This window comes from Bos mutus, chromosome 14 (assembly GCF_027580195.1).
Source record: "Bos mutus isolate GX-2022 chromosome 14, NWIPB_WYAK_1.1, whole genome shotgun sequence".
Taxonomy (NCBI): domain Eukaryota; kingdom Metazoa; phylum Chordata; class Mammalia; order Artiodactyla; family Bovidae; genus Bos; species Bos mutus.
The window spans coordinates 30,636,454-30,649,078 of record NC_091630.1 but is presented as its reverse complement, the minus strand read 5'-3'; the positions used below and the strand labels follow the sequence as shown (position 1 = coordinate 30,649,078).

The window sequence follows — 12,625 nt, the reverse complement described above, 5'->3', positions numbered from 1 at the left end:
CTGCTAAAGAGACTGCTTATTTTATTAACTTCTGCTTTCTCTGCATTGTTTTTTACTTTTATATTTTTGTTTTAGAATATGTTAAAGTATAGCTATGATCCTAATGAAGGTGCTTGCAGATGCCCAAAGAAGAGTCTTTTTTTCAAAACTGGGGAAGAAATTAATGGCTTTCACAACTATTTCTGTGATTGAGAAATACAATGGAATATCCGAAATGTGTTTGCCATTATATACTTTACAAATAATATTTCATATCATTACCATGACAGATAAGGAAGCTGAGGCTTAGAGAGATTGTTATTTTCTCAAAGCCATAAAGCTGGAAAAGGGAAAATTAGGATTTGAAAGATTTGCAGTTTAAATTGTTAATGTCAAATCTAAACTACCTCCCCCAGTGTATTAATTGGAGGAAAAAAAATGGAAAAGTTAATCTCTGGTGAGGGGTATGGTAAAAACTTCAGAGACAATCACTGCCAGTGTTTGGAATAGGTATAGCAACAAAGCACTTAAGTGTTTATTATAGCAAATTGTCTTTATAGTTTTCTATAGTCAAAAGAAACAAGCTAAAACACCTGTTACTTAAACAAGATGCAATATATTGTTTTTAGTAAGAACAGCCGGGTTAAACTAGAATATTGTAATCACCTGTGACAAATACAGTGCCCTTGATAGAATCTTTAATTTAGTTTATTAATTTAGTTCATTAAGTTCTGGGGGCCAGACTTCTGTGAGCCAGATCTTGTACTAAGGTCTCTTTTGTAATGTTTTACCATCGTTAGTTTCTAACTGGTACATTGCAGATAGTGACTGCAGCCATGAAATTAAAACAAGCTTGCTCCTTGGAAGAAAAGTTATGACCAACCTAAGTTCAGTTCAGTTCAGTTAAGTCTCTAAATGTCTGACTCTTTGCGACCCCATGTATCACAGCACGCCAGGCCTCCCTGTCTATCACCAACTCCCAAAGATAACTCAAACTCATGTCCATCGAGTCGGTGATGCCATCCAGCCATCTCATCCTATGTCGTCCTATTTTTCCTCCTGCCCCTAATCCCTCCCAGCATGAGAGTCTTTTCCAATGAGTCAACTCTTCGCATGAGGTGGCCAAAGTACTGGAGTTTCAGCTCTAGCATCATTCCTTCCAAAGAACACCTAGGGCTGATTTCCTTTAGGATGGACTGGTTGGATCTCCTTGCAGTCCAAGGGACTCTCAAGAGTCTTCTCCAACACCATAGTTCAAAAGCATCAGTTCTTCGGCGCTCAGCTTTCTTCACAGTCCAACTCTCACATCCATACATGACCACTGGAAAAGCCATAGCCTTGACTAGACGGACCTTTGTTGCCAAAGTAATGCCTCTACTTTTCAATAGCTATCTAGGTTGGTCATAACTTGCCTTCCAAGGAGTAAGCGTCTTTTAATTTCATGGCTGAAATCACCATCTGCAGTGATTTTGGAGCCCCAAAAAGTAAAGTCTGACACTGTTTCCACTGTTTCCCCATCTATTTCCCATGAAGTGATGGGACCAGATGCCATGATCTTCGTTTTCTGAATGTTGAGCTTTAAGCCAACTTTTTCACTCTCCTCTTTCACTTTCATCAAGAGGATTTTTGGTTCCTCTCCACTTTCTGCCATAAGGGTGGTGTCATCTGCATATCTGAGGTTATTGATACTTCTCCCAGCAATCTTGATTCCAGCTTGTGCTTCTTCCAGCCCAGCGTTTCTCATGATGTACTCTAGGGTGACAATATACAGGCTTGACATACTCCTTTTCCTATTTGGAACCAGTCTGTTGTTCCATGTCCAGTTCTAACTGTTGCTTCCTGACCTGCATACAGATTTCTCAAGAGGCAGGTCAGGTGGTCTGGTATTCCCATCTCTTGAAGAATTTCCCATGGTTTATTGTGATCCACACAGTCAAAGGCTTTGGCATAGTCAATAGAGCAGAAATAGATGTTTTTCTGGAACTCTTTTGCTTTTTCATTGATCCAGCAGATGTTGGCAATTTGATCTCTAGTTCCTCTGCCTTTTCTAAAACCAGCTTGAACATCTGGAAGTTCACGGTTCATGTATTGCTGAAGCCTGGCTTGCAGAATTTTGAGCATTCCTTTACTAGCGTGTGAGATGAGTGCAATTGTGTGGTAGTTTGAGCATTCTTTGGCATTGCCTTTCTTTGGGATTGGAATGAAAACTGACCTTTTCCAGTCCTGTGGCCACTGCTGAGTTTTCCAAATTTGCTGGCATATGGAGTGCAGCACTTTCATAGCATCATCTTTCAGGATTTGAAATAGCTCAACTGGAAAACCATCACCTCCACTAGCTTTGTTCATAGTGATGCTTTCTAAGGCCCACTTAACTTCACATTCCAGGATGTCTGGCTCTAAGTGAGTGGTCACACCATCGTGATTATCTGGGTCTTGAAGACCTTTTTTGTACAGTTCTTCTGTGTATTCTTGCCACCTCTTCTTAATATCTTCTGCTTCTGTCCGTACCATTTCTGTCCTTTATTGAGCCCATCTTTGCATCAAATGTTCCCTTGATATCTCTAATTTTCCTGAAGAGATCTCTAATCTTTCCCATTCTGTTGTTTTCCTCTATTTATTTGCATTGATTGCTGAGGAAGGCTTTCTTATCTCTCCTTGCTATTCTTGGGAACTCTGCATTCAAATGGGTATATCTTTCCTTTTCTCCTTTGCTTTTATAAGCTTCTTTTCTTTTCGTGGCTATTTGTAAGGCCTCCCCAGACAGCCATTTTGCTTTTTTGCATTTCTTTTTCATGGGGATGGTCTTGATCCCTGTCTCCTGTACAGTGTCACAAACCTCAGTCCATGGTTCATCAGGCACTCTATCTATCAGATCTAGTCCCTTAAAACTATTTCTCACTTCCACTGTATAATTATAGGGGATTTGATTCCAGTCATATCTGAATGGTCTAGTGGTTTTCCCTACTTTCTTCAATTTCAGTCAGAATTTGGCAATAAGGAGTTCATGATCTGAGCCACAGTCAGCTCCCAGTCTTGTTTTTGCTGACTGTATAGAGCTTCTCCATCTTTGGCTGCAAAGAATATAATCAACCTGATTTTGGTGATGACCATCTGGTGATGTCCATGTGTAGTGTCTTCTTCTCTTGTGTTGTTGGAAAAGGGTGTTTGCTATGACCAGTGTGTTCTCTTAGCAAATATCTATTAGCCTTTGCCCTGCTTCATTCCGAATTCCAAGGCCAAATTTGCCTGTTACCCCAGGTGTTTCTTGACTTCCTACTTTTGCATTCCAGTCCCCTATAATGAAAAGGACATCTTTTTGGGTGTTCTAAAAGGTCATGTAGGTCTTCATAGAATCATTCAACTTCAGCTTCTTCAGCGTTACTGGTTGGGGCATAGACTTGGATTACTGTGATATTGAATGGCTTGCCTTGGAAATGAACAGAGATCATTCTGTCGTTTTTGAGATTGCGTCAAAGTACTGCATTTAGGACTCTTTTTTTGACCATGATGGCTACTTCATTTCTTCTAAGGGATTCCTGCCCACTGTAGTAGAAATAATGGTCATATGAGTTAATATCACCCATTCCAGTCCATTTTACTTCGCTGATTCCTAGAATGTTGACGTTCACCCTTGCCATCTCCCGTTTGACCACTTCCAGTTTGCCTTGATTCATGGACCTAACATTCCAGGTTCCTATGTGGGCCTTAGAAAGCATCTCTATGAACAATGCTAGTGGAGGTGATGGAATTCCAATTGAGCTATTTCAAATCCTGAAAGATGATGCTGTGAAAGTGCTGCACTCAATATGCCAGCAAATTTGGAAAACTCAGCAGTGGGCACAGGACTGGAAAAGGTCAGTTTTCATTCCAATCCCAAAGAAAGGCAATGCCAAAGAATGCTCAAACTACCGCACGATTGCATTCATCTCACATGCTAGTAAATAATGCTCAAAATTCTCCAAGCCAGGCTTCAGCAATACGTGAACCTTGAACTTCCAGATGTTCAAGCTGGTTTTAGAAAAGGCAGAGGAACCAGAGATCAAATTTCCAACATCTGCTGGATAATGGAAAAAGCAATAGAGTTCCAGAAAAACATCTATTTCTGCTTTATTGACTATGCCAAAGCCTTTGACTCTATGGATCACAATAAACTGTGGGAAATTCTTCAAGAGATGGGAATACCAGACCACCTGACCTGCCTCTTGAGAAATCTGTATGCAGGTCAGGAAGCAACAGTTAGAACTGGACATGGAACAACAGACTGCTTCCAAATAGGAGAAGGAGTATGTCAAGGCTGTATATTGTCACCCTGCTTATTTAACTTCTATGCAGTGTACATCACGAGAAACGCTGGACTGGAAGAAGCACAAGGTGGAATCAAGATTGCCAAGAGAAATATCAATAACCTCAGATATGCAGATGACACCACCCTTATGGCAGAAAGTGAAGAGGAACTCAAAAGCCTCTTGATGAAAGTAAAAGAGGAAAGTGAAAAAGTTGGCTTAAAGCTCAACATTCAGAAAACGAAGATCATGGCATCTGGCCCCATCCCTTCATGGGAAATAGATGGGAAAACAGTGGAAACAGTATCAGACTTTATTTTTCTTGGCTCCAAAATCACTGAAGATGGTGAATGCAGCCATGAAATTAAAAGACGCTTACTCCTTGGAAGGCAAGTTATAACCAACCTAGATAGCATATTCAAAAGCAGAGATGATACTTTGCCAACAAAGGTCCGTCTAGTCAAGGCTATGGTTTTTCCAGTGGTCATGTATTGATGTGAGAGTTGGACTGTGAAGAAGCTGAGCACCGAAGAATTGATGCTTTTGAACTGTGGTGTTGGAGAAGACTCTTGAGAGTCCCTTGGACTGCAAGGAGATCCAACCAATCCATTCTGAAGGAGATCAGCCCTGGGATTTCTGTGGAAGGAATGATGCTAGAGCTGAAACTCCAGTACTTTGGCCACCTCATGTGAAGAGTTGACTCATTGGAAAAGACTCTGATGCTAGGAGGGATTGGGGGCAGGAGGAGAAGGGGATGACAAAGGATGAGATGGCTGGATGGTATCACTGACTCGATGGAAGTGAGTCTGGCTGAACTCTGGGAGTTGGTGATGGACAGGGAGGCCTGGCGATCTGCAATTCATGGGGTCGCAAAGAGTCGAACATGACCAAACACTGAACTGAACTGAGCTGATGCAGTGTTGTTCCTTACAGCATTGGACCTTGCTTGTATCACCAGTCACATCCACAACTGGGAATTGTTTTTGCTTTGGCTCCATCCCTTCATTCTTTCTGGAGTTATTTCTCCACTGATCTCCAGTAGCATATTGAGCACCTACTGACCTGGGGAGTTCCTCTTTCAGTATCCTATCATTTTGCCTTTTCATACTGTTCATGGGGTTCTCAAGGCAAGAATACTGAAGTGGTTTGCCATTCTCTTGTCCAGTGGACCACATTCTCTCATACCTCTCCACCATGACCCGCCTGTCTTGGTTGGCCCCACATGACATGGCTTAGTTTCATTAAGTTAGACAAGGCTATGGTCCTAGTGTGATTAGATTGACTAGTTTTCTGTGATTATGGTTTCAGTTTGTCTGCCCTCTGATGCCTTCTTGCAACACCTACTGTCTTACTTGGGTTTCTCTTACCTTGGACATGGGGTATCTCTTCATGGCTGCTCCAGCAAAGCGCAGCCGCTGCTCCTTACCTTGGACGAGGGGTATCTCCTCACTGCCATCCCTCCTGACCTTGAACGAGGAGTAGCTCCTCTAGGCCCTCCTGCGCCTGCACAGCCACCGCTCCCAGACCAACCTAAACAACATATTAAAAAGCAGGGACATTATTTTGCCAACAAAGTCCATCTAGTCAAAGCTATGGTTTTTCCAGTAGTGATGTATGGATGTGAAAGTTGAACTATAAAGAAAGCTGAGCGCTGAAAAATTGATGCTTTTGGACTGTGGGTTGGAGAAGACTCTTGAGAGTCCCTTGGCCTGCAAGGAGATCCAACTGGTCCATCCTAAAGGAAATCAGTCCATAATATTCATTGGAAGGACAGATGCTGAAACTGACACTCCAGTGCTTTGGCCACCTGATGCAAAGAACTGACTCATTTGAGCATACCCTGATGCTGGGATAAGATTGAAGGTGGGAAGAGAAGGTGACGACAGTTGGATGGCATCACCGACTCAGTGGACATGAGTTTGTGTAAACTCTGGCAGTTGGTGATGGACAGGGAGGCCTGGCATGCTGCAGTTCATGGGGTCACAAAGAGTCAAACATGACAGACCGACTGAACTGAACTTAATTGAACCTCCCTAGTATAGATCACACCATATCATCTCCCTGAGAAACATGATTACTCCAACATGCTGTAATCAAATTCCTACTTCTGCCTTTTTCTTCTTAACATTTGTCCTTCAACCAGAGATAATTTGGTCACTTTAAAACATTAAATGTCATAATGCCATTCCTTTGGTTCATAGTCCTATAACTACTCCTCCATTCTCCCAGAGTAAAAGTTACAACTCTTACTATGATGTACTGATTTATAAATGATCTGCCCTCAGTCTCTTTTTTTTCTTCCTTAACTTCATTTCATACCCGTGTCCTCTTAATTTGTGTACTGTAATCACATTACATTCTTTTTTGATCACATTACATTCTTTTTTGTCCCTGGAATACAATAAATGTGTCATATATAAGAGTTGAGTACATAACTGCCATTTCCTTCTCCAGAATTATAAGCAATTTAAGTAGCCATGACCGAGAATTTTAACCAATGCATGCGAGCTAGGTTGCTTCAGTTGTGTCTGACTCTTTGCGACCCTATGGTCTGTAGCCTACTAGGCTCCTCTGTCCATGGGGTTCTCCAGGCAAGAATACTAGAGTGGGTTGCATGCTCTCCTCCAGGGGATCCTCCCAACCCAGGAATCTAACCCACATTTCTTATGTCTTCTTCATTGGCAGGCAAGTTCTTTACCACTAGCACCATCTGGGAAGCCCTACCCAAGGATAGTTTTCTCCAATTATAGGGATACAATATCTCTGGACTTGGACATTTTTGATAAATCTGCATGTGTATTAAAGATAAATGTTTTACTTTATATGAACTATATATATACATACACATATATGTATATATAATATATACCATATACATATATACACATATATATTTTATTATATATTTATTATTACAAATATATATTTACAAATATCACAAATATATTTATATACATACATATATACACATACATATACATATATATACATACATACAGTGCATATATTTATGTGTGTATATATTTATGTGTGTATATATATGTATATACATGCATATATGTATACGTGTGTATAGCCAGTAGACCAGGTTTAGCCTGCAGGATGGACACCGTTGCCAACCCTTGACCTAAACTACTTGAATTATGATTCTACTGGCCTACCTTTTTCTGATTAATCTTCCTTTTAAACTGCCCTACACACTGTTCCAGAGATCTCTTTTAGCAACGCAAATGTGATCACGAAATCCCCCTGCATGATAAGCTCAGGAAGTTGAACAGGAGCTGTTCAGGCACTGCCTGGGAGAGAGGGTACAGATAATGTTTTCCAGGCACAGAGGGTGCAGACAGAAAACAGCATGGCATGTGCAAAAACTGTCAGCTGCTACAGGTGCTGATGACATGTGGCATTGTGTTAGAGATGAGGTGGAGAAGCTGCCAGTGACTTATTGTTGGAAGGAATTTAAGCCATTTTAAGAAAATAGAATTTGTTATTTTTTCCCACTGGTAAGTTGCTGTTTAAGGATTTTAGGGGGAAAATACATGGTCAGTTTATTTAAAAAAAAAAAAAATATATATATATACACACACATCCATGGATGGGCAAATACCTGTCCAAGTAAATACCTATGTAAATATCTGCTAAAGAAGTACTGTCATGTGGTATGAACACAAGCATTGTAATTCAAGGTTAGAAGTCTACTCTTTGCTTCACATTTACCACCTACTTAAGATGGGAAATTTAGTCAGTTTAGCTTTGGCTTCTACAACTAATAAGAAGATAATTAAACTTGATGAGAGCTTTCTACAGTTCCTACCAATATCAGCATGTTGTTGATTTACAGTATATTCATATTTATGATTTTTATTATATATTTGTACAAGTCATATTTTCATATTTTGGTTCCCCCAAAGAATATTTTTTGTCACTGTGGGACATTTTTCACCTACTCAATATTGCCAGTAGAACTGGAACCTAATTGTTATGTTATATGCTTCTAATACTGTTTTTTTAATCCTTTGCTCTATTTTAGCCTTGGATCAACTGTGCAGTTCTCTTGTGATGAAGATTATGTCCTACAGGGTGCTAAGAGCATCACCTGCCAACGGATAGCTGAAGTTTTTGCTGCTTGGAGTGATCACAGGCCTGTATGTAAAGGTAAGGAAGAGTCTTTAAAATAAAAATACTTTCCTAACATATTTTAATAGTGTGAATTCATTCCATTGAATATAAATTTCAATTGAAACTGAATTGTAATGCAGGAAACATTTAGCTCATATATTTGACAATATTATTAAAAATATGTAATAGGCAAACCACTGTGTCAAATCCCAAGCAGTTTGCAGTCTAATAATCATATGGTAGCAAATTGGAACATTAAAATATGTAATACAAGCAATGATAACTCTTTTTGCCTTTTTAAAAATTATTACTCACCCTGTAGAGGCATTAATGTAGATATGGAATTTTAAACAATAATTGCACCTTAATTTGTATGCTTTGCCATTTTAATTGCTTAAATGTACAGTAGTCGTGATGTCAGTGGCAGTGCAGGTGGAACACTTGTTCTATGATTAGTTAATTTAAACTAAGACAAATCAATGAGTTCTCTGGCTTTTCATATTACCAGTAACTGCAGATAAGAATTATTTTCATATAAATTAAATGAAGCCCTTTTATTCTAAACTTTATTTAGCTACATTTGAAAATGAACACCTGATTCTGGCTTACTGGTGCTCTTGTTGCTTGTTTGTTGCTGTTGTAATTTTTAATAAATGGCATCTCTGCATATTTCAGTGTCTTAGTACTCAAAGTTCCATTAGCACTTCCTCTCCCTGAGGGAACATTTTCACTCAGTTGCCCCACCCTCTAGAGTCCTCTCAGACAGATTCTGGTGACTAGAGAAAAGATAGATTTGAGAGCTGTTGTAAGAGGAAAAAGACAAAGTATTTGACAACTAGCTGGATATGGAAGGAGAAAGCGATAAGAAGTTAAAGATGATGAGACTATGAGACTAAAGTCTGTGATAGTAAAAAAAGTCACGCTCTTAGTAAGTATAAAAAAACTGAATAGTGAAATTATATAGGCAATTTCATCATAGGCTTAATTTTTTAGGCACTTACTATGCATCAGGCACTGTGCTAACCACTGCATATACTCTGACTCATTTAAATCCTCTAAACAAACCAATGGAGTAGCATTATTATCTCCATTTTAGAAATGAGTGTTGTGAGACACAGAGATATCCAGTCACTCTCCCAAGCTCAAATGTTTGAAAAATGACAGAGTCTTTAAGAATGATATCATAGTTTGTGGAGAGAAGTCCAATTTCAGATCACTAAAGAGGGAATAGAAAATAGTAAAATGGAAGCAAATAGTTATATTCTATTCCCTTGGCAATGATAACCCAAAGTAAGAAGAAGAGAGAGCCTAGATTTTTCTTGGGTTCAAGTAATAATAATGTGAAACAGAGATAATGAGAAAATAAGATAAAATATGATCCTAAGGGAAGTTACATGATCCTAAACAAAAGCTTATTTGTACAAGTTGGTAAAAAACATTAAAAAAATTATTGAAATATGGTTGATTTACAATGCTGTGTTAGTTTAAGGTGTACAATAAATTGTACAGTTATACATATAAATATTTATTATTTTTTACATTGTCTTTCATTATACAATGTTACAAGATATTGAGTATAATCCCTGTTCTATACAGTAGGTCATTGTTGGTTATCTATTTTATATACAGTAGTATATATATTTTAATCCCAACTCCTAATTTATCTTTCTCCCCAGACCCATTTTGATAACTATATTTGTTTGCTTTCTGTCTGTAAGTCTACTGCTGTTTTCTAAATAAGTTAATCTGTATCTGTCTTTTAGATTCCACATTTAAATGTGGAATACAGTGTTTGTCTTTGTCTGATTTTCTTAACTTAGTAAGATAATCTCTTAGTTCATCTATGTTGCTGCAAATGACATTATTTCATTCTTTTTTATGGCTGAGCAATATTCCACTGTATGTATGTATTACATTTCTTTATCCTTTCATCTGTCAGTAGACACTTAGGTTGCTTCCATGTCCTGACTATTGTAAATAGTCCTGTTATGAACTTTGGGATGCATGTTAAAATTCTTTTTTCTCCAGATAGATGCCCAGAACTAGGATTTTAGGATCATATGACAACTCTATTTTTATACCTTTGAAGGCAGCGTCCTACTGTTCTCCATAGTGGCTATGGCAATTTACATTGTCACCAACAGTGTAGTGGGGGTTCTTTCCTCCACATTCTCTCCAGCATTTATTATTTATAGACTTTTAGATTTTGGCTGTTCTGACTGGTATGAGGTAATACATTACTGAAGTTTTGACTTGAATTTCTCTAATAATTAGTGATGTTGGGCATTTTTCATGTGCCTGCTGGTCATCTGTATGTCTTCTTTGGTGAAATGTCTTTTTAGATCTTCTGCCCATGTTTTGGTTGGGTTGTTTGTCTTTTTGATATTGAGCTATATGAACTATTTGCATATTTTAGATATTAATCTGTTGCTGGTTGCATTGTTTGCAGATGTTTTCTCCCATGTATAGGTTGTCTTTTTGTTTTGTTTATGTTTTCCTTTGTTGTACAAAAGCTTTTAAGTTTTAAGAAAAAAATTAAGAATGGTTTACATGTTAAATATGACAGCAGCTAAAGAAATATAAAAAAATGTAAAGTTTACATGAAAGCCACTGTCTATGAAATATAACAATGACACCACAAAATCAAACTTATTCTTGGCTTTGAGATATGAAATATCTTGGTTTGCTTTTTATAAAGTGGACACTGAGTAAATAAATATTGTGGTAATTACTCTCACCAATGTCCCAACAATGAAAGAACAGTAAGCTGTTTAAAGTTGATTTCTTATGATATTCTCCACTCAAGATATACTTATAAGGGACAAAAGTGAAAATTGAGGTTTCAAGGTAGTGGTGTCCACACACCAGTTTTACATAAATTAGATGTGTGCATTTCTTTTATGGAAAGAAAGAATGGGAAAGTAGAGGACAGATTAAAGAAAAAGATTAACGCAGGAACAAAGTCTCACATAGAAACAGAAATTGTAGCCAGATCATGGGATTTAAGGTTTACCTAGAGTGAGACTGATACTATAAACCATCTTTTTCATTCAAGACTCTCACTTCAATAAGAATAATGATTCATATTTATTATGATGGTAAATTGCTCAAAGGCAAAACTAGTATTACATTATTTTGTTACCTTTTACAAACCCTGTAGTAGAAAGAACAGTTCTGTATTGACTTAAATCTCAAGAAATGTCCCTTGAATATTAATACATGCATATTTTCTTTGGTTCTAAGATACATTATTGATATATTTATATGTATGTAAATATACATGCACAAACATCTGTGTGTGTATATATATATATATATATATATAGAGAGAGAGAGAGAGAGAGAGAGAGAATATATTTTCACTCAATAGTCATCAGTCATTGTTGGAAGGTATAATATTTGTGTGTTCAAAATTAATTTATTATTATTATTTCATCTTAATATTACATTTCCTACAGATATTAATCATTTATACACAACTTTACTCATTGCATGCAGGGCACATGTGTGTATGGTTTATTGGGAAAAAAATTTGCTGGTAGAAGTCACTGGCTGTAGTGTTGAAACGGTAATGGAGAAAACATGCTGAAATAGTAATTAAAGTTTTAAAATGACTATTCACTGTGAGTCTGAATGAAGAACAGTTTTCAAGTCTCATGGGTGCTTGGACAGAATAAATATGCTTTTTTCCAGATAGCAGCATAAATAACAGTATCAGTGCACTGCACCTTTGAGAAGTCATTAATATAACTGCTGTCTATGTATTGCATGGTTGAGCAATTAAGAAATTGTGCTTTTAAAGGGATTTAAATTCACACAAACTGCAAATTACGAATCAAAAGAAAAAGGACAATTCAGAAATTAATATTAATATATTTTACACAACCTCAGAAAATAATTTTTATTCCCTAAATGGAATATGTATATGAGATATTTGACAATATACTGTTATGGAAATAATTTTCCTTTGTTGGAAATGCAATAGATACCCAAAAGCAAGAGCTTATGCAAATAAGATTTACGTGGTGAATGGAACATATATAGAAAATTTATTTTAGACTTTCATGTTGTTCAAAGAAACATCATTTGAGAATTGGCAATGTTACCTAGGAAATATTTAAGAGTGTTAATCTTGATAGATTGGGAAAAACTTTTTTGACTAATTTTCAGTCAATATTTATTTGGCTTGCCCCAAATAATGATTTTTTTTTTTTCTGTTAAGTCACAATGGTGTGGTCTATTCT

General features: G+C 37.4%; 1 protein-coding gene across 3 annotated transcripts in view; it reads left to right on the top strand.

The window, feature by feature from the left end:
* Positions 1-12,625, top strand: part of CSMD3 (CUB and Sushi multiple domains 3) — a 1,469,470-nt gene that overhangs the window by 645,402 nt on the left and 811,443 nt on the right. For all 3 annotated transcript variants that reach the window (XM_070382828.1, XM_005887888.2, XM_005887887.2), the window contains one exon: positions 8,293-8,417. In XM_070382828.1, the coding sequence (XP_070238929.1) occupies positions 8,293-8,417 (125 nt within the window). The remainder of the gene's footprint in view (positions 1-8,292; positions 8,418-12,625) is intronic.